The sequence below is a fragment of the Xenopus laevis genome, chromosome 7L (genome assembly GCF_017654675.1).
Source record: "Xenopus laevis strain J_2021 chromosome 7L, Xenopus_laevis_v10.1, whole genome shotgun sequence".
NCBI classification, from domain to species: domain Eukaryota; kingdom Metazoa; phylum Chordata; class Amphibia; order Anura; family Pipidae; genus Xenopus; species Xenopus laevis.
In genome coordinates, this window is record NC_054383.1 from 75,097,375 (window position 1) to 75,121,208 (window position 23,834).

At 37.9% G+C, this 23,834-nt stretch overlaps 1 protein-coding gene across 9 annotated transcripts in view; it reads right to left on the reverse strand.

The window, feature by feature from the left end:
- arhgap32.L (Rho GTPase activating protein 32 L homeolog) overlaps positions 1 to 23,834 on the reverse strand; it is a 207,277-nt gene that overhangs the window by 30,500 nt on the left and 152,943 nt on the right. For 3 of the 9 annotated variants that reach the window (XM_041568469.1, XM_018224472.2, XM_041568470.1), the window contains 7 exons: positions 23,002 to 23,139; positions 22,324 to 22,416; positions 20,738 to 20,860; positions 19,207 to 19,284; positions 17,400 to 17,481; positions 10,528 to 10,578; positions 8,345 to 8,419 (listed from right to left, as the gene is read on the reverse strand). In XM_041568469.1, the coding sequence (XP_041424403.1) occupies positions 8,345 to 8,419; positions 10,528 to 10,578; positions 17,400 to 17,481; positions 19,207 to 19,284; positions 20,738 to 20,860; positions 22,324 to 22,416; positions 23,002 to 23,139 (640 nt within the window). 9 annotated transcript variants of the gene reach the window in all.

Consider the following 23,834-nt stretch of genomic DNA (forward strand, 5'->3'; position numbering starts at 1 on the left):
GAACAGGGGATAAACAGTTTTTGACTTTATACTGTGATAAAAAAAAAACAAGCAAATTGCACCTGAATTTTGCACTTTGCACTCAGTATGATTTTATAAATGAGTAAGACTTAACAGAAGCATCTACTGCACACGGCTACAGCCATTCAAATGAAGGGTGAATAGAGTGGTATTCTCCATTTGTATATAGGGTTACAGTCCAACACTTGCAACCAATCAGACATTTGCTTTCTTTATTGTAACTGCAGCAGGCCAATCAATTCAAAATGCAGAGTTGCCGTTACAGGATATGTGATAGGTTATTATGTATGAGAAGCAAAGTACAATTTGTTCAAGTGACTAACATAGGGATTCTAACTGCTGTATTTAGAATACGCAAGTTTCAGCTTCCCTCTGTATTTGAGATATATATATACGTATATATATATATATATATATATATATATACGTATATATATATATATATATATATATATATATATATATATATATATATATATACACACACACACACACACACATAATGATTTATAAAATCTGACTCATCCTAAATGAGATCGTTCACACCCAAACTTCCAGAGACAGTAGATAGGTGGTGCTTTTTAATCAGCATTGAAATTGAGGTACTGTAACATAGGATATAAATCTGCCAATAAGAAGGGTGGCTCACATATTAGGATACATTGCTCTGCTTTGACTTTTTTTTTCTTTTTTTAAATAAAACATCACATTAAGTAGTATACTTCTCTTGGTCCTTGTAGGTTCGGGCATGCTGGGCTTCTACTTTCAAGGAATTTAATCTTAAAATAAATTTCTAGGTTTACCCACATTTAAATAACATTGTGCTGTGAAGAGGCAAATTACACACTGCGACAAGCAATTGATTTTATAAAATACAAATCTGTTAATGCCTCTTTAATGCTGTTTTAGGGTAAAAAGCAGTATGCAAAATGATGCTTAAAGTAATAACATCAGGCTTGGCTAAGATTTCTAGCATGGATACAGTAGTGCACTACAAGGTAAAAGCAACATATGCTGGAAGCCTTTTTGCCATTTAATATCCTACCTAACATATACAGTCTTGGCCAGCTGCTGCCCTTCCTTTAATGCTGAAATGGTAGCTGGCATGCTTGCGGCTGGTGCATACCTTCACTTTGCTCCTGGACTACTGCCACTGTCTGCTAACTAAGCAACTTCCTTTCTTACAATCCAAATGTATTAAAAAAAGAGCAAACAATAATATCATTCAGAAGCCAGGTGTCTCCTGTCACACGCCAAACTCATAAAAAAATCTCAATCTCAGCACTCCAAGAAACAGATTGTATGTATAATCAGTGCCAGCACTAATCTCACGCTATTCACCACAAAAACGCCACAATGGAACAGGCACTGTCTACAATTACATTGAATGGAACAAACTACTGCTGTTACTAGCACAACAAAAGCTTATATGAAAATAAGAAAGGGATAGATGAACAAGCAGTCCGTCTCAAAATGACCGTCTTGGCTATATATTACCCGAGCCTGACATAATCCAAGCTTGCTTCTACATGTTTGGAATTTTTTATGCAGATTTTATTATACATCAGACTCCAAGTCCATGCCAATATATAAATCATGCAAGTAAACCTCACAAGTAAAGAGGAAAAGTAACTATGGAAGTGCAGGCGTGCTACATTTGCTTAAAGAACAACAAGACAGAAACCCTTTCTTGTTCCACAGAAGACAATTGCATTACATTATTAATACTTCAAATGCTAAAAAAAATAACGTATGGGATTTTCCCAAACAACTCTGACATGGCATCTTACCTAGCCCTGATGATGCAAGCAAAGGCCAGCAGATTAATCAAACTTCAGGTTTTCAAGACAAGTCAATGACTCCTGTTTTCTGTAACTTGCTGTTTGATTTTTCCCCCACACCTTGTTTTCCATAGACTCTGCATTCTTTTTAAGCAGTTATGTAGTGACTTCCCCTTTACACCCTGTAATATTAAATTTGAACTGAAATGAAAACCCTTTCACTTTCTAAATGTCTCTGTAGCTGTGCCACATGCTCTGTACCAAGCCTGTGTGCCACCCTGAATTTCCCAACCTCTAATCAATTCTTTTGTATGATTTCAGCAAAAATCTTGATGGAAAAGAATTTTACCTTGTTATGCTGCATTTACTTTCTCCATCAATGCCCTGCCATTAGCCTTTACCAGGTAGTTTCTCATGCTGCTGCATAAAGATTTATCGGTCTCACAGTAATTTAGCACTTACATATCCTCTGGGCTTTTCCTCTGTGCTACTCCCACTGACTAGATTTTTCTCCTGGATTCCCACTTACGGAACTGTTCTATCCAGATTCCCAGCAGACTCTCCTTGGATCACCTACACACCATTTTCTTGTTAAACAGAGTGGAAAAATGAGCTCTGACTTGTTCGTTGCACGGAATCCTCTGTCTCCACCTTCAGCTCAGGTGAATGCCCCTCCCAAATACATACTGGGAATGGTTATCTTGTATTCCAAGCCAGGCCCAGTTGTGCCTCTAACTCTAGGTCCTGCCCAGTGTCATATTCCAGTGCATTAACTTCTTTCTCTCCTTCCCTCCCCCTTCTTTACCTGTGCCTGTTCTCCAGCTCACTATTCATTCTAAAATCATTCACTGTTCATGATAGTTCAAGGACTTTTAATAAATCCCAGGTCACAATTTTTAGTTTGTTAAAACAAATGACTACAAATACAAACTCTGATTTGATTGGCTTGACGGACAATAAGTAATGAAGTTATATAATAATAATAATAATAATAATAATAATAATAAAAGGGTAAATTACTCTAGCAAGAATTCCATTGTGATAAAGGTTGTACTATCACGTGAGAAAGATAACAGTACAAAACTCTGAAAACCAGTAACAATAAACAAGTGCAAAAATCGAAATAATTCATAATGTAATTAAAAGGGAGAAAACCGCTTATTATAACAGCAACTGATCAGAGCCCTGTGGAGCTCAGGGTAAAGTATAATTACCGGAATGCCCCCACTGCTAACTTTAAGGTGCATACCTCATCCCCTGTACCCTCATGTCAGTCATGTATTTCATATCCCCCTCCCCAATAATGCCCCTTACAAATACTCACTTTCTCTGCTGCATACTTTTACCATCCGTGCATGCATCATACACAACCCTCTGCTGCATATGGCATATATGCACCCTCTGATTCACACCTCATACCGTTGGATACCGAATATCTCTCACTGCTACATACCTAACCCTCTACTGCATATGTTACAGATCCCTCTGCTATATAATAATCTCTTCTGCTACATATTAACATTGTAAGTGAACTTAAATCAAGTTAAACCTTTTTGCATAGCTGCTACAATCATCGAACCTCCATGATATTGCATAGTAAATATCCTGCCTCTAATGAACATTAAAGCTGCATGCAAATACTGTACTTTAAAATACACATATACTGCAACAAAAATTATTTATGGTGAGCTTTTACCCAGACACAATTAACCTTCCTGTATGTGAGAGGAAACCCACAAAAGCAAAGGGAGAATCCAAACTCTTTGCAGACAGTGCAGGAAGCATCTTAGGATGCCAGCGCTGCAAGAGAGCATCGCTAATTCAAGAGACACAGTGCTTTACAAGGCCTCACAAGTAATATTCAATTCAGCTTAAACAGAAGCCAACTGATGCTAGTGTCACTTTACAGATTTGAGTTCAACTGACCAGTGTATTTGTGAGTTTTGCCAAAAGGCATTCAAATAATGACTCTTAAAGGAGAACTTAACCTCCCCCAATAAGAAAAGACCCTACCTACTACCATAGATATTCCCTTCTCCCTGCTTCCCCCCCCCCCCCGAATAGTTGATTACTCATGAAAGTGCCTCTACCACCGTAATCGTATAGGTGCAGAGTAAACACAGCAGAGCTCATGGGTTCTATCTTCTAGCTCTTCGGTATTCTTCCGTAAGTGAACGCTGTATTGGCGCATGCGCAGTTGGAGCAGTCTTCCGGTTCGTAGCAACTGTGTATGCGCCAAAAGTGCCAAAAATTGCAGAAGAGAAGAAAGAGGGTCAGAAGAATACTGAAGAGCTTGTAGATGGCCCCATGAGCTCTGCAGCACTTACTCTGCACTGGTACACGAGTGCCAAATGTTAGGCACCCCAAGTGATTGTATTGACTTACCTGAAACCCCGGGCTGGTGCTCCTATCAGCAGAAAAACGGGCCCGGGGTTATACCAGTGAGCACCTCGGATCGATCCTCTTCTGGCGTCTTCTTTCTTCAAATTTCCCAGGGCAAACAAATGCGCAGTTGAGCGAAATAGCCAAGTTTTTAGTTAAAATTCAGCTTTTCATTCTACTTCGCATGCTCAGCCACGCTAAGGAAAGAGGAAGACTGAAGAGGATCGCTCCATGGTGCTCACTGGTATAAATTCGGGCCGGTGCAGTTTTCTGCTGATAGGAGCACAGGCCTGGGGTTTCAGGTAAGTCAATACAATCACTTGGGGGGTGCCTAACATTTGGCACCCCCAAGTGCACAACGCCTTTCCTGTAATGGCACACAGCATTTTGTTGCCTATGCAAAATCACCTGCCAGGTGGGCAACAATACAAACTTTCCATTGAATAGAATTGTTATTGCTGCATCCCTACCAGTGTGTTTAACTTTGTTGCTTGAAAATGCAGCATTTTCGTGTGACTATGCAAAATAACTGGCACTGATGCAGCAATTACAATAATATGCACCACAATTACTTTTGTAAATTGCTTGCAAAGTATTAACTTGGATCAGAGTTTAAAGCTACTGTACTTATAGCAACAAGCTTTAAGCAGAGAGAGCAGAACTGACTGTGATAGTAATGGCACGCAGGATGTTTGGTTGCTACTGCCATCCAGCTTGGAAACAAATGTGGTCACATATCAGAATTGAGATTCTTAATTGAGAAAGCTAGTCAGATGACTGGTGAAACGTCTTCAATAAAAACACAGCAAGTCTACTTGATTTAACTTGTTTCTACAGATAAATACAGAACTACAACCAAATCAGCCAAAAAACTAATTTTTAAACATTTATTTTTTATAATTCTCTGCCACCCAAGCCATAAAATATACCAGCCTATGAAGGATCTCTGTCATTTACTACTTTGTACACACAACATGTATGGCACATAAGCCATTCCACAGACACCATCAGTCAGTGGTGAATTTAAAGTAACAGTAACACCAAAAAATGAAAGTGTTTTAAAGTAATGAGAATATAATGTAGTGTTGCCCTGCACTGGTAAAACTGATCTGTTTGCTTCAGAAACACTACTATAGTTCACATAAACTAGCTGCTGAGTAGCAATGGCGGAAATTGAAAAAAGGCTATATCGCACAGGATAATTAGTAGATAAAAGATAACATTATGTTCTACAGAGCTTATCTGCTATCTACTGTGTAACTTGAGCCTTTTCTCCTTTGAATAGCTGCCCCCATGGCTACACAGCAGCTTATTTATATAAACAATGGTAGTGTTTCTGAAGCAAACACAGCAGTTTTACTAGTACAGGGCAACACTGCATTATTTTTTTATTACTTTAAAACATTTGAATTTTTTGATGTTACTGATGTTACTGGTCCTTTAAAAACACCTTTATTTTCCCATAGGAAAGTTGTTCAGGAAAATAACGTTGCTTTAAATTGACTGCTGCCTGAAGTGTGCGTCATCTTTGCAGTATATTGGTCTGAAGTCTCCCTTCACTGTGGGTTCAGGCACTGCAGCCGGACCATAGATCTGGAGCGGTGAGTGACCCGCTAATATTGAAAGCGAGAGGTTCAGGGCATTTGTACCCGAAACCAACACAACGATTGGGTGAACATTGAAGCAAATTGAGCTTATACTATGCATAGCTATAGCTTTGAATGTGCTTATGTGGAGAATTGGGTTTGAGCACACTCGATTTGGTTTGCCTTGTGCATACATAAGCCATTCTGCTAATAAAAACCAGAGAGTTTATTTTAGAATGGTTTTCTGTGTAAGCACAGTGGTGGTGGTCAAATGCCTCATGTACCTTTGGTCTCATGGCCATGTGCCTCCCTATGTGAATAACTGATTAGCACTTCTATAAGCACTACAGCCCAGAAAATAAAATATGCACTGGAAAAGGATGTACATTACTACTCATTTTGGCCTTGGGCTATTTGCTCAGTTCTGAGATTATAAACTCTATGTGGTAGGGACTCAACGTGAATAATTTGTCCAAAGCAGACTAGAGTTAGAAGAGCTATATTTAGAAAATATAATAATAACCACCACCCACATGATCACAGGCTTACAGCTCAATTACACACTAATAAATTATATGTGGCTGTATTCAGACTGGTTGCAGTAAGCGCACCATCTCAGATAATGATCAGCATTCAAAAAAGTACTCTACGCATGTGTCAGTTTCTATGGCCAAGCATAAAGAGATCCAATGTCAAATATGCTCATTATCACAATAAAATCCTAGTTGATATGTGGGGCAACCTCATTCTTAGTGATCAAGCTGACGAAATTCCAAAAGTGACGATTTTTCAAAAATCAATAATCTGACTGGTCAGTGAACTCCTTCGTCATGAAAGATGTCAGTGGCTGAAGTGGAACAGGGCTACACCTCCCTAGGGAATCAATGGCCTGTCTTTAGGTCAAATAACGGGCGACCATAAACTATGGTCATCCTTGTGAGGAGCCAAACCACCACAGTATATCCACTGCTAAGGAAAGAAAATGTAATAGTTATAGTTAATGGACAAATTTTGCACTTTATAATTAAAGGAATACTGTCATTGGAAAAAATGTTTTTTCCTAGCCACAATATGTTAACATAAACACTGGGTAGGTTTCCTGCCCCCAATCAGACCAGAAAGTCCCTCCTCCAAGTTAATAAAATCCACTTATGTAAGCCGTTTGTTTTTATGACTTCGGAAAACAAAATGCCCTGACATCCTGTCATCCTGCCGGCGGTTTAGATTCTAGCCGGCGGGAAGGCAGGTCGTGGAAATTAGTCCAAAGAAGAGCCAATTTGTCACTGGGCGACTAATCTTCCCGAATTTCCACGTGTGTCTCTGCCCTAAAGAGTAACTGAAGTTTATCAGAGGACAAGTCACATGACTGGGGGCAGCTGGGAAACTGACAATATGTCTAGCCCCATGTCAGATTTCAAAATTAAATATAAAAAAAGTCTGTGTGCTCTTTTGAGGTTTCAGTGCAGAATTCTCCTTTAGCAGCACTATTAACTGATGTGTTTTGAAAAAAAACATTTTTTCCCATGACAGTATCCCTTTAAAGAGTGGAGATTCGAAACTAATAATGCGAATTAAAAGCCATGTATTAAGCAGTGACACACTCTCTCTTTTTGTGACACAGCAGAGAACAAATGAAAGGAAATTAATTTCAGCACTAACAACAACATGGCATCAGTGTTTTCAAGTTCATTAAATAGGAGTTTATAAAATATAGTTTATTTCTTTCTAGAGGAATAAACAAAATATTGCAATCCTTTTGTTCAGACTACACACTTTCCATATAATAATTTGGTAGTAAAACAAGGTCTGCTACATTAGATATAGGTTTTATGATTAACTTTTAAGGTAATTGATATTCTGAAAGAAAAATCATTAGAACGGAACAACCACCACCTCCAATAACAAAACAAATGCCCCAAACAATGGTTATAACATATTGCTGAAGCATAGTCCATGGATCCAAGTTCCTAAATATAAGAAGGTGAAATCGAGAAAGTAGTATTTCACAGAAAATGTATGAATACACTCAAAAAAAGCTTGGCTGTGCAGACATGCAAGCTCTAACCAAGCTCAACAATAAAAATGTATACTAAGACCATAGGGATTTGGAGAGCCACTGCATGTGACAACAAGTTGCTGCATTCCTGCCCATCCCCTGGGGTGCTTGTTAGTAGAAAGTCTACACTACAAATAATGTTAAGCCTGCAGACCCTGTCTTGAGTCCACTGGGGAAATTGCTATAGACTGTTGTTCTTCAAAGAAGAAAATAAGAACAATTAATTCTGTATTTGGTCTTTATTTCATGTGCGTGTTTAAATTCTGTGCATTTTTTGTGGTATTTTGCACTATAAAAAAAAAAAAAAAAAAAGAAGTTGTGATACTATAGTGACACACAAAAAAGCCACACTGTATGCCTGATCACATCACCTTCATAGTAAACTGATGAATTAGTGTTTCCCAGCATACAGCACCAGCCAATACTAACCTATCCTGTATCAAATTGTCAGACTTCCCATGGACTCAGAAAGACAGGGCCTGCTCACACACACATAAATTTGCACATGGAAGAGGTACCTGAGCTTAGCTGGGAGTGATTTAATACCTCAGAATAGCACGATGTTCCGGGCCTTACACTATCCATCTCCAAATCTGTAATTATTTTTGAGGGGGAGAATGAAAATAAATGAGATTACGATAGACATTAGCTTCTACAATAAGGTAAGGGGGTATCATGAAACATTGCTGCATATAGGCAATCCATCCTGAATCATTGGTTTCCTAGCTTTATACCTGCTTCCAGTTGACTGAACACAAAACCTGTAATTGTACAGGAACTTGTGCTAGACCTAGACTGCCAATAACGGAAACAGAAATTTGCTATACAGAGCTGCTCAGGAATTGTCACCTACATTACATGAATAAAAGGTACTCTAAGGGCAAACTTATGTAAGCAGCTTTTTCAATTAAACAAGATCCATGAAAAAAAAAAACATGAACAAGTTTACAGTTGTAATGTCCTATTAGCGACAAATAAATATTTGGAACCCCCGCTATTGCAGAACTACAACTCTAATCACCACCTACCTACTCTGGGATCTTGAAAAAATTATAGTTCTGCAATGGCTAGAGTGCCTATCACATTCTGTTTTTGTAACAAAATATTTTGCACAAAATGCCTCTTGTTTTACCCTAATAAACTGTGGTGGAATGTGGTAAACTGTAAGCATAAAAATAAATAGGTGCATGGGGTGAAGTTTTTTTTTATACACTATAATCTAAAAATCTGACAGAATAATAAGATATAAAGAAACAAAAATACATGCAAATTGTTTGTGGTTTGCCTTGACAGTCACCTTGCTCTTTGTGTCTGTCCTGGCCCTGTTGATACCAACAGAAACACATATATTTTTGACTATTAGATGCTACTACTCTTACTACTTGAATATGGAGAATATATCAGACAATAATCTTACCTATGCTCTGTATACTACAGGGGTGTACTAAAGGTAGTTCGCATTAAGTTAAACTTTTGTATGTTATAGAATGGCTAATTCTAAGCAACATTTCAATTAGTCTTCATTATTTTTATAGCTTATGATTGAATTATTTGCCTTTTTCTTCTAACTCTTTCCAGCTTCAAATGGGGGTCAGTAACCCCAACTAAAAAACAATTGTCCTGTAAGGATACACATTTATTATTACTGCTACTTTTTATTTTGCATCTATCCATGCAGGCACTCTCATATCCATATTCGGGGGCAATCCTGTCCATTTTGCTGCCTGAGGCGGCCTTCATTTTGCCGCTCCCCACGGTACTCACCTTTCAGTGCCGGAAGGGGTAGGGGCAGTCCACGTCGCACTGGAGGGGGTTGTGGCCGGTGCAGTCGCTAGAGCAGAGTGCTCAATTGCGCTCTCTGCACTAGAAGAGCCAAATTTCCTGGTTGAAAAATGAAAATTTGGCTCTTAGTTGCCAGGAGCAGCATTTTTGCCACCCATGGCAACCCGTGGGGGGGGGGGGGGGGGGCTCTGCCGTCTGAGGCAAGTGTCTCAACTCGCCTCATTGGTAGAGCGCGCCTTTTCATATTCCAGTTTCTTATTCAAATCACTGCATGGTTGCTAGGGTAAGTTGGACCCTAACAACCAGACTGACAAAATTGCAAACTGGAGAACTGCTAAATAAAAAGCTAAATAACTAAAAAAAAAACACAAATAAAAAAATGTTATATTGTATTGTCTCAGAATATCAATCGTTAAATTATACTAGAAGTTAACAAAAATATGTACAGCACCGGGGTACTCCTTTAGTGTGATCCATGTCTTTGGGCTAATTGCCATAGATCTCTGGCCACTCAGCAGTGCAACTAAATAAGCAGATTTGTGACCTCCAGAGCTGCACAATTTTTGTCAGAACAGCCGAAAACTGCTGAACTGGCTAAACATCTCTCAGTTCCAGCTTAAGGTAGTTCAATTAATTGCACCATTGCTATTTTGTCATTTTCTATTTACTAACAGTTTGTTGGTACATAGTAAGCAAAGGACATTAGCTATAGAATATTTAGCAATGTATTTGGAATGTTTTATCACTGACAATATCTTTATCTAATACACATGAGGAAAAAAAATGAGTGCTCACACTTTTTTTCAATATCCATTAAATATGGCTGAGAGCAGACAACCCTGTACCTTACCCTTGAATTTGCAGCACATGCATTACAAAAAAAGAAATAAAAGAGAGGACAGAAGACATGGAACCGTACAGGGGGGGAAGTAGCTCCAGGAGGCCGGCCTCATTCCATGCGCGGGGGAGACTGGAGGGGAACAGATCACAACGGAAACAGAAAAAAGCATTAAACAAAGCAACCAAGCAAAGCAGTACTATTTTCATTCCACTAATTTACAATTTTTTTTACATTCTATCCTTATAGTGTATCCTAGCAAATGGCATTATAAACCTATAGCTGATAAATTGGATGCAATAGTCTGGTTATCCTCTTTCCAAAAGAGCTCATCCTGATACAGTTAAGATTATTTTGGAAAGGAAAGGTTGAAACTAGATTGTCAAGCAGAAACTAGACTACCTCATCATTCATTGTTAAACATTGTGACTACATTCACTTTGGGGTAAAATAGACAAATCTAATGAACATTTCCAGCAGACTGTAAATAGCTCTACAGTAACCAGTAGGTGGTATAATTGTTTGTGCGATAAAAACACAGAACTACGAGACAAACGGGATGAAAATGAAAAACGAAGAAGCTGCAAATGGCATTTTGACACATAAAAGACACAAAATTACTAGATTGGTTATCAATGGCATGCCTTCAAGGCATTATGGGTCAGAGGAATCCACAATGGATTTCTACTGGATGGATTCAATATCACCTTAGGCAACCAATCCAAATTTTCCAAAATCGCGTTCTGGAAAACTGCACATGGTAAATGGCTTTTTGATAGAAAATGCACTTTATAATGAATCCCTATAGCTGCAAGGGAGATAGAACAAACATGATACTAAAATACAGTATGGTTATCGTATAATGAAGGGAGAAACCCATCCCCCAACAGACTTAGCTTAGTTTACATGAGCTGAAGAACAATGATATCATGTGATACAGGACTATAAACGGAATAATAGTAATAATATTACACTAGATTATTTATTTATAAAAGCAACAATTTATTTATTTTGTAAAAGCATGAAATGATCTGTTAAATAAAGGTTGTATTTTATAATAGCATTAACTTGAGTGCACATGGAACATTTATTTGCCCACTGCACTTCTTTATGAAACAGTACACACAGCGAGAGAAAGAGCATCTCGCCTTGTATCATACTGACTGCCACAAAGGACTAAGGAGTCATAAGGCTCATGTGAACATTTCACAGGAACCTGCCATTGTTGACAGCATAGAATTACTGCTAAATAAATGGACAAGCCCAGGTCAAATGGAGCTGATAAAGCAGTCAACAATGGCAGGTTCCTGTGAAATGTTCACATGAGCCTTATGACAAAAAGTATCAGCTCTTAAAGGAAAACTAAACCCTAAAAATTAATATGGCTAAAACTGGCATATTTTATATTCTGAACTTGTTGCACCAGCCTAAAGTTTCAGCTTCTCAATAGCGGCAATGATCCATGACTACAAACTTGTCACAGTGGGTCACCATCTTGGAAAGTGTCTGCGACACTCACATGCTCAGTGGACTCTGAGCAGCTGTTGAGAAGCTAAGCTTAGGGGTCGCCAGAAATTAACAAGCAGAAAATTAGATTGGGCTGTAATATAAGATGATGCTACAAGGCTGATTATTAAATTCTGATTCTAGTTGCACTGGTTTCTGTGCTGCCATGTAGTAATTATCTGTATTAATTACAGCCTTATATTGTGACATTTATATTCTATGTTTACTGTAAATTTTGAGTGGGTCCCTAAGCTCAGTGACAGCAGCACAGAGCATGTGCAGAAAATCAGCAGAAAAGAAGATGGGAAACAACTGTGGCGTCTCATCTTGGGGGACATAGATCTTTCCTGCTAAAGGGCTGTGGTTGCCTTGGGCTGGTACAGAAGCCCCAAACATAATGTACAACATTTCTAGCTACTTTCCTTTAAGGTTTTCAAATGGAGGATGCCAGGGGTCCCCTATATTATGCTATACATATAGCTATACATCCCAACATTTTGGAAATAAAGAGACAAAAAAAGTTGCTGCTTGTAGTTAGACAATTTTTTAACCACGCCCATTTTTGTGGTCACACCCCCTAATTACCAAGTTCATTTTACAAAATTTGCCAGGTTATGAAAGTTTGAAAATATTTCTGTGTTTTTTTCCAGTTATTACAGTTTTGCTGATGAAGGTAAATTGCCCTTTAAGCTGTGTGTCTAACTTTTTCCAAGGGACCTGTTATCTTATATTGTTACAATTACTTATCTAGAAATTATTACAAAGCTATCTTATAAGCAGCTGTGGCTGTTCTGGGCTCTCTGCCAAAAGCCAATTAAGTTAGAGACTTTGTTTCTTTTTCTGGCTGTTCAGTGCAGAGAAAAACGGGACTTTCCAGTACAAATGAGGGAGGTATGCTAGCTATACTACTACAATTGTTTTTGACAAAACGTCATCACTTATGTGTTTAACTATTGTAGCCGATTTATTTACATAGCAGGTTGCAGGTCTATACCAAGTGGTTAGCTCAGGGCTCTTGCAGAAATGCATGCATACTGTTTGGCACTGCAAACACCAATACTGATCTGCTCTGCCCATGTATCTCCCTATTAATTCAACAGCAGGCACATCATCCATGTGGTATTTGAAATTATGAATTCCAGGAGGTGACCAGGGAGGCATTCTAAAGAGGCTGTGCCAACTACCACAGGTTGGAATGTATTTATCAAAATGCTGCAGAAGTTACAAACAAGATACATTTTAAGTTAAAAATAAGGGCAGAAACAAAATTATTATTACAGGTATGACATCTGTTATCCAGAAAGATCTAAATTAAGGAAAGGCCATCTCCCATAGACTCCATTTTATCCAAATACTCCCAACATTTTAAAAATGATTTCCTTTATCGCTATAATAGTAATACAGCACCTTGTACTTGATCCAAACTAAGATATAATTAATCCTTAAAGTAAAAACAGTCTATTGGATTTATTAAATGTTTACAATCCAAATTACAGAAAGATCCATTATCTGGAAAACCCCAGGTCCCACGCTGAAAAGCCTGTCTAATAATACACAAACTTATGGTGATGTAGAAAGTATTCTGTAAAATTACATGGGACTTGTATGATGTCTGGATTTGTACAAGAGCACATGGAAACTTAACTATTCAAGCAACAACATTTAGCTAAGTACACAAGTCTTGAGAACTAGGTCCACAAGCCAAAAGGACAGGTGTGGCCTACAGGGTATTATGGTTTGACAGAATTTAATGCTCACACCTTACTGACTATACAAAAGAAAAACAATGCTTAGTCCATTCAAAGCAAAGTCCATCATCCAGGAAGTGCATGTCTGCAGCTAGTAAACACACATACACCTGCTTCAAGTTATTTTAGGAGAAAATGTGTAGCTGTAATTATTGCTTAGTCTTACTCAAAATCTGTTGTTTTAGATCCCTTAATTGCTTTACAAAAAATAATACTAATTACAACAGAACCTACAAACTAAATACTTGTAAGGACTACTGGTACGCTCACAGTCCTTAATTTAGAAAAAAAAAATCTTTGAAAGAGTTTTTGGCTCCAAAAATCTGCCTAATATTAGAAAAAGCCAAATAACATTTTCTACCAAGAGCTAGGGAAACCAGTAAATAAAACTGTAAAGTATTCAATGAATAACAAAGTCAGTGGTAGTATATTCATGCTCTAGAGGACCAGTAGCACAAAATTTTAATATTATCCATTTCTTTAAACCCTGTACACATTCAAATTCTTTCTTTAAAGCAAAGGTATTTTGAGGGTTATGTAACAAAAGACGCCAAGTTTGTCCAGACCCAGTAAACTAAAGGAATTAGAAGGAAGCTGTTCACCTGTTTACAGGAAAAGATCTTATTGGTTGTTATAGGTTACTGCACACAGGCAAACTTAGTGCCTTTTATTACATATGGGTGTTTGTCTTTATTTTTGTTTTGATTTTATATTTTCATTGTTTCCTTTCAGTTAGAAGAGTCTATGGTCTCAGAGAGCGAAGAGCTATGGACTACCCTGATCAACTTACTGCCTTATCTGTGATCTTCACCAAAAAAAAAAAAAAAAAAAAAATTAATATATATATATTATATATATATATATATATATATATATATATATATATATATATATATATATATATATATATATATATATATATATATATATATATATATATATATATATATATATATATATATATATATATATATATATATATATATATATATATATATACAGGGCTGCCATCAGAAATCACGGGGCCCCGTACAGCAAAATTTTCTGGGCCCCCCGGTCCCGGCCCACCGCAGATCCCGCCCACACCACAGTAAAATGTCCACAAAGACACAACTGCTTAAAATGGTAAACCCCCCACTCACAAAAAAAAGCCATTGGTGGTCAGGGCCCCCTTATAATTTAAAAAACAAAAAAAATTGGCGACAGGGGTCCCACATAAAAGTTTTTTAAAAAAAACATTAGTGGTCAGGGCCCCCCCATAAGTTAAAAAAAAAACTACTGGCACCAGGGGCCCCATAAATGTTTTTTAAAAAAGCATTGGTGGTCAGCCCCCCCCGATAAGTATAAAAAAAAACTATTTGCACCAGGGGCCCCATAAATGTTTTATAAAAAAGCATTGGTGGTCAGGACCCCCCCATAAGTTAAAAAAAAAACTATTGGCACCAGGGGCCCCGTAAATGTTTTTCTAAAAAAACATTGGTGGTCAGGGCCCCCCCATAAGTTAAAAAAAAACTATCAGTGCCAGGGCCCCCCTACAAAAAAAATCATTGTATAAGTGGGCATTGCACACACTGTATATAACAGGATCCAGGTTTCTACTGATACCAGCACTAGGCAAACTCTGTACACAGGGTCTGTGGTAGTTAAATATATGACACTACAAAGAGTCATAGTTAGGCAAATATTAAGCACAACATACACATAACTGCTTTGTCTCCCTCATGTTCTGTTTCTCTGCAAGCTCCAGGATGCTGCCACTCAACTCTCTCTGTGTCATAATGAAAAGAGCCCAAAGAGGAACCGTGTGCTTACAGGGGCGGGACATAAGGAAGGGAGACGCTGTCATTGGCTGAAAAGCACTGGGGCAGGGCGAGATTGCAGAGTTAGGGATCGTCTGCAAATTTCATACTGCTGATGAAAACTTCAGTTGTGCATTGTGTCACAGCTTGAAATTGAGTTTACTGATAGTGGAACTTGCAGATAATCCCTAACTTTGCACTTCTCCTCCACATCCAATTTTCGGCGCGACTTCGGGTCTTCAGCACAGCCGGGCCCCCCTTTAGCCCCGGGCCCGGTACAGGTGTACCCCCTGTACCCCCCTGATGGCGGCCCTGTATATATATATATATATATATATATATATATATATATATATTAATAGAAATATATCAGGCAAGATAGACAAACATTCTTATATTACTTTACATTTTTATCCACTGAAGCCTCAACATCAACTGTGACTTTAAGGTGTATTTTTTTCAAAGTGAGAGAAGCAGATTTGCTCCTTGACTCCATAGATTTGAACAAGTTCCACTTCTGTGCAGGGACATGCAGCGGAGCATAGAGGAGCTCAGCCCAAATACACGAAAGCAGCAATTTATAGGCCAACTTCTGCTCCGACGTGTGTGCCTGCATGCAAGCGGAAACTGCACTTTTCAGTGTGGTGGAATGGAGATTGGATCCGCTGTACCCCCTTCTCTCATTCTGCAAAAAATATTCAGGCTAAGAGAAGCAGAGCCTATGCTACGTGTGTCCTTGCCATAACATATTCTGCAGAAAAATTAACTACAACTGAACCGTCAAAGGAAAAAATATCCACAACACATGCCTTCAGCCATTTCATTAGGGAAATTAACTGTAAGCAGAAAGCTGAGTCATTTTTTCTGTGAATGATGAATTCATTAGGCGAATACAAAGTAAGTTAACAAAGAACAAATTAATCACACCTATACAAACGTAGTATTGTTTGAAAAGGATTTCAAAAAGTAAAATTAACACAATCCCAAATAAAATTACTGAGGACAGGGCTGCCTAATAGGAGGCCAGAAGTTGGATGAGAGGTTGGATTTTGTGGACCCAACCATGTCTGGACTGGGATCTAATAGGAGGTCAGAGGATGGATGAGAGGTTGGATTTTGTGGACCCAACCAGGTCTCGACTGGTATACACAGAGGCCCAAACAACCCCCACCAGGCCAATTAACAGGGACTTTCTATTGTGCATTACAGAAGCCACTCTGGCATTTGCCAGAACCCACACTGTCAGTCTGGGCCTGGACCCAACAGGCTCAAGAAATATAGAGAGAATTTAGTTTTAAAAGAATCTGGATCAACTGAGCAAGTTTGGAGATAGTATTATTCTGTAAGCATTATGGTTGGAGCTGCTTAAAGGAATCAGATAGCTCTGGACTCTGGATTGCTATTACATGTTAACAGAGTAATTTTAGTTTTAATAAGACTGCAAAATTGTGTGCATGCCATTGGTGTTGGGTGAAACATAAGCACTAAAATTATAGGGTGGTAAAAAAAAAAAAAAAAAAAACTTTGTGGCCAGGAAAGTGCTATGGAAAGAAATGTTCTATTTATAAAAGTTCATTTAACACATTAATTAACAGGCACGACTTGTAAGGGTTAAATGTGAAGAGAGAATGCCATTAAAGAGATATATGAGAAAGTGAGATGGAAAGGTGCAGACACAAAGCAATGTTAAAGAAAACTAAAAGGACACTAAGACATAAACATAAGAAATTGTGCATATTCATGGATCAAATAAACCCCAAATCCAGTCCTTTGCTTTTTTTTTTTTTTTAATTGATTGATTCATTCTCATGATAACAAGCATTATCTGGTGCCAAACTACATGCACTGCAAAGACAAACGGGTTTTAGAAAGTATAGTAAACAAAAATACTATTGATTACCTGGTTTAGGCACAGAGTTTGTCATAGACTGGGGTACTTTATCATTTATTAATTCCACACATTCACTTGGAAAGAAGCCCACCTGTAATAAAGCAAGCATATTATCAAAGTTCAGTTACTAGTACAAGTATGGGATCTATTATCAGGAAACCCATTATCCAGAGTAAGGAAAGGCCGTGTCCCAGAGACTCCATTTTATCCAAATAATCTAAATTTTTAAATATGATTTCATTTTTATCTGTAATAACAAAACAGTAGCTTGTACTTAATCCAAACTAAGATACAATTAATCCTTATTGGAAATAAGACTAGCCTATTGGGTTTATTTAACGTTTACATGATTTTCTAGTAGATCCAAATTACTGAAAGATCCATTATCCGGAAAACCCCAGGTCCCAAGCATTCTGGATATCAGGTCCCATCTGTATCATTCATGTGAATTAACAGAATCCAAACCATGTGATGTAATTATTTCTTGGGTTTCTGGCAAGATGAATGCCAATAAATACACAATTATTCAAATGGGTCACATTAGTTGTGTGATAAAGCATTTCTCTCCTTGTTTTAGATTTCACCACATTTTTTTTGCGGAAAATACCCTGCTATAGACAATAGTCTCTGCGAAAACACTTGAATCCCTTATTCGCTGAAAAATGAATATGGAGGCTATTAAAGGGGAAGGAAACCTAGTCGGCGCAAACCCCCCATCCCCCCTCCCTTGTGTTGCCCCCCTCCCTCCTCCCCGCTGGGCAAATGCCCCTAACTTGTTACTTACCCTTCTGCGCAGGTCCAGTCCAGGGAGTTCACAGACGACATCTTCTTCCACGCGATCTTCTTCCTGCTGTGAACGGCGTTTTGGCGCATGCGCAGTAGGATCATTTTGCCGGTACGGATCTACTGCGCATGCGCCAAAAGTCACGCGCATGCGCAGTGGATCGTACCGGCGAAATGATACTACTGCGCATGCGCTGTTCAAAGCAGGAAGAAGATCGCGTGGAAGAAGATGTCGTTTGTGAACTCTCTGGACTGGACCTGCGCAGAAGGGTAAGTAACAAGTTAGGGGCATTTGCCCAGCGGGACGGGTACGCCAGGGGGGAGGAGGGAGGGTGGGCAACAAACGGGAGGGGGGGTGGGGGGTTTGCGCCGACTAGGTTTCCTTCCCCTTTAAGCGCTTGAGTGTTTTATCAATGACAATTCCCAGTATTGTTTATAGCAGGGTATTTTCTTCTTTATTTGAAGCCACAACAAATTTTGGCCAACAAGTAGCATTGTGTTTCATTGCCCTAAAGGGAATTGCATAGTTTCATCTCAGTATGGGATCCAATGTGGATGTTCAAATTAAAAGTTTTGTGATGATTCAACTCTTGTCTAACTTCACAAAATAAACACAGAGCCTCATGTACTAACAATGGGCAAATTAGCACCTGTGCAATGACCATCAATGATTAGTAGGATTGTAGGAATAACGCTAAATCTGTCGACTTTGATATCAAAGTCGAAGGATTTCAATTCGGCAGTCGAATATCGAGGGTTAATTAACCCTCGATATTCGACCCTAGGTAAATGTGCCCCAAAATGTTGGTCTTTTAGTATTATTTACTATGTAAAAAGCAAAAAACCTATACTGGATCGGTAATAATATACATGGGCTAATGGTAAGGTCAAAGCAATATCTGCATTTAACAAAAACAACCAGTATAATATTCCAGACTCAGGACCATTAGCCGCTGTACTAAACACACACATAATTATATATTTTATCATTGCAATGATTTCTTACTCAAAGAGAAAGCGTTAGTCAACCTACTTGAAATCCATGCTTTCCCCTCCACCATGTGGTCAGTTCTTTTGGTGGCATGTCAATTACAGAGACTATGTCTCCCACCTTAATAAAAATATAGAATAAAGATACAAATGATTATAAGGATATGTAAATTCTCTACTACACATAAAATCATATTTTGTAGCTAATGGAGAAATACAAAACCAAACAAACTTTTCTTCCCTCAAATATTCTTTCACCGATCTGTAAACGATACCAACAGCTGTTGCCAACTACAGCTCCCAACATCGTATTTAGTAGTCCTGTTATGTTTGGTGCTAAAAGTAGAGCTTAACTGTATGTAGGGAACCATAGCTCCAAGATGCTTTTATTCGAAATAAAATATATTATTTAAAATACATATATAGGACAACAACTAAAAGAAGTGCATAATATTATTTAGGTGCAATCATAGAAATTGCAGCCCACTATATTTATAGATAGATATAGATATTTATAGATATCACAGTGTGCTGGAATTTGCTGCACAGATTCACAGGGGCTAAACTGATTGGAAAAAAAAAAACAACTCACTAACCGCTAGTAGTAAATAAAAGAATGTTATATCTATACCTGTACAACAGGGAGACTTTGAACAATAATGCCATTATTACTGAAAGTGCATTTATAGAAAAAGATAATTATTCTACTTAAAGGAATTGTTCAGTGTAAAAATAAAAACTGTGTAAATATATAAGCTACGCAAAATAAAAAATGTTTCTAATATAGTTAGTTAGGCAAAAATGTAATGTATAAAGGCTGGAGTGACTAAGAGCCAGAACATTACTTCCTGCTTTTCAGCTCTCTTAGTTTACACTGACTGGTTACTCTGGTTACCAGGCAGTAACCAATCAGAGACTTGGGGGGGGGCACATGGGTCATATATGATGCTTTTGAATCTGAGCTGCATGTTGAGGATCAATTACAAACTCACTGAACAGAAATGTACCATGTGGCCACCTTCAAGTCGCTGACTAACTACAACTTATAGAGCTGAAATGCAGGAAGTAGTGTTCTGGCTATTATGTTTGACATACAGTCACTCCAGCCTTTATAGATTACATTTTAGGCTAACTAACTATATTAGAAATGTTTTTTTATTTTGCACAGCCTATCTATTTATACAGTTTTTATTTTCACACCAAACTGTTCCTTAAAAAGAGTAATGTTTTAGGTACTGGCACACAGGAACTTTTGTCACCTGCAAGTTGAGCCAGTACCACCTTACTAATAAAAGTGGAATAAAAATGAAGGTGTAGTACGTATGATTTCCCACTGCAAATTTAAATTTATGCTGGTGGAAAATCTACAGATAATTTTGCAGGTAAAGGTGAACGTCAAATCAGCATCCTATTATGTGAACACATCTCCAGTTTAGCATGATATAATAGAGCAGGCCCTGTATATGCTTGCTACAATCTGTAAAAACTGCAAGACGCTTTCTTGAAACTATAGGCTGTATCTGTTTTGCTGACACAAACACTTCCTGCATCTAAAGATGAGTAAACGCTTGTACCTCGAAAGAGAGTTCATCTGGGGCCTGAGCATTATATCTCTTTATTACATGGGCAGCAGCGATTGCTGGAACATTTATGGAGGACTCTTCGTGCACAAGCAAATGATTGCCTTTGTTATCGATCTATAATAAAAAACATAGAAGAAACTACTGTACAACCTTTAAAAATGACTAGGCAAAATTTAAAGCATAGGAGGTATCATACATTTACAGTATATGTATATTTACCACATTTAAAGAATACTGCAGTCTAAAGGAAATAGATACACTTGCAAGTGCGCTGAAGCCCACCCATTTTAGGTGTTAATAGTGGATACATTCATTACATTCCAGAAGTTCTATATCAAATAAGGGTCCAAAAACATTCCTGCTGCAGTATAGAACTTTCAGTTGATGTGTGCATTAAGGACACTAATGATGTGCAAATTTTGTAGCCTGTCTGTAACTGTGAGCAAAGGCACTTAATGCTAAAGCTTAGTCTCCATAAATTGTTAGCTAGTCTGGATAACAGAAAACTATTTAAAAAAAACAAAAAAAACCCCTAAGATTGTGTTTGTGTTTTTTTATTATTGTTGGATTTACTATATGCCAAGCATTTTTTTAGATCTTTTCTTTCGATTTTTTTTAGATCAGCTAGGGCAGGGCTGTCCAGCTGGAGGCCTGTGACCCCCCCTTGTGTGGCCCCCACAGGAAAGTCTGCCTGCTGTTTTTGCTTATCAGTGTAAGCTTTAAAAGGTATCACTGCAGGGATTAATTGGCCCCTGCATTATTTAAACCTTAAATTCAGACTGTAATCCCCTGTATTGTTCACACATATAACCCCCCCCCGCATTGTTCTCACTTGTAACCCCTCTATTGTTCACTCTAAAACTCTGTACTGTTCACACCCTAAAGCCCTCTACAGTTCACACTTGAGGCCCAGACTAAAACTGCCTACATTGTTCACACTTCATACAAACTATTGAAGGGGCACCAGCACTGTCTCACTGTATGTAGTACATATTAGAGTGGTCCTGATGACTTGGTCATCAGGACTGTCTCCTGCTCTGTTCTGCCTGCCCTATGCTCCCTGTCTGTGCCATACTCTGCCAACCATTTTTTTTTACCATTACATAATTTGGCCACTGACAATACAATACTGTCATCTGACTCTATGGATGATAATTGATTTTATGAAGTAGCATGACTGCTCCCATATAATTCAAAACGCAGAAAGCGTGATATGTGGTGACAGTCAACTCTACTATAATAGTATAGTATGTATTTTTTTTAAAGGGGTTGTTCCCCCTCCAACACTTTTTTCAGCTCAGTTGTTTACAGACAAAAACTTTTTTTTAATTGCTAGTTTTTTTTTTCTTTTTTAGTGTTTTTCCAAAATTTAAGTTTAGAGTTGAATGTTTCTGTCTGGCATTTCAGACTGGTAGCTCAGTAATCCAGGTGCCTACTCTGTTACAACTAGACTGTTACAATTTGCTACATAAGTTGATTTCTCAGCAGCATCTGTGGAATATTAGCACCTGTAATTGTAAATTAAAATCAGTAGACAATGCACTGAGCATTGCATAAGATGACTGCGATATACATACCTCCATCCACGTCAGGGCTGGTCCACAATTGATCTTGTTACCTGCTATGGCTGAAAGGCGTGATAGGTAAGCCATCAGCATCTGTGTGACCAACTACAAATAACCAAGTCATAGTAGTTTAGAATAACAAAAGCAATATTCAGCATTACATTATACAAAAAAAAATACTGGAAGTAGTTTCTTAAGGAGGTGTAGCATGTTTCATTGTAATTAAACACAGACAAATGAATAAATTACTAAATCTCTAGAATGCCAATGCTGCATCATTCATTACCTATTCCTATATGACTTTACACCCTTTGTCTGAATCTACAATAAGTGAGGATCACTGGTGCATTGAAGCATTTTATATGTGTGCAGAGCTATGCATTCATGAGTGCAAAGAAAGTGCAGTTAGCATATGCATACATCCCTATGTAAAGTATATGTAAAAGCATAAGGCCCTAAACCGAATTTCTTCCATTCAACAGAAAATGTTTCCAATTTCTAGAAGTGGGATGATACAAAGCTCACTTTGATAACAGCTTCCATTAAATGGCGCCTGCCTATTGCTGTGATTATGGATTCCAAAAGAATAAAGAAAACTATATTAAAATAAAATATAATGTAGCTAAAATTTATTTTGCCCAACTTACATTAGACCATTAGATACGATCTTCAGTTTATAACAGACATTACCTCTGGATTGTCCTTCACGGAGTCGGAACGGGGCAGCTCTGAGAGCTGAGAGAAGCGCCTGTCATATATGCACAGATGAAGATGTTTATCCAGAACCCGAAAATCTTCATAACTCCGCTTAACTATCCAGCTTCGGCCCTGCACAATTTTACAATCAAAGAGTTTTACACTCATCAGAGAGGTACAACCATGTAGACAATTGGACACTTCAGTGTTTACAGAGTACGGTGCAGTTATAACATATTCCAACAAAGGTTAGAACAAACCTAACATGACATGTATCAAACAGTTCTCTGTAAATTGTACAATTTTCAAAAAAATTGTTTCAGGGCACTCAATTTTCAAAAAAAAAACATAAGAAGTATCTATTGAAAATAGTGGACGTTTTAGAGCAATGTAGTTCTCAATCAAAGCAACGAAGAAGTAGTTGCTCCAAAACATCAGTTATTTTCATTAAATACTTCTTACGTTTTGTGAAATACCGGAGTGTCCTGGTACCTTTTTTTGGTTTAGACTCTGATTGGAGGTATCTTCTCCTGTCCGGTGAGTATTCTATGAATGTACATGTTGTGCGCAGTGCTTGCAGATTTAGGGGCAGATTTATCAAGAGTCGAAGTGAAAATTAGAATTTAAAAATTCTAATTTTTGAGTTTATTCCAGTGTAATTCAACTAGGGAATAGTTAAAATTTGATTTGAGTTTTTAAAAACATGTACTAGCCCTTTAAGAATTTGAATTGGACTATTTGCTACCTTAAACCCGGGTGAATTGCTGTTTTAGCCTATGGGGGACGTCCTGGAATCTAGAGATGTTTGGAGACATCCTGAAAGAAGA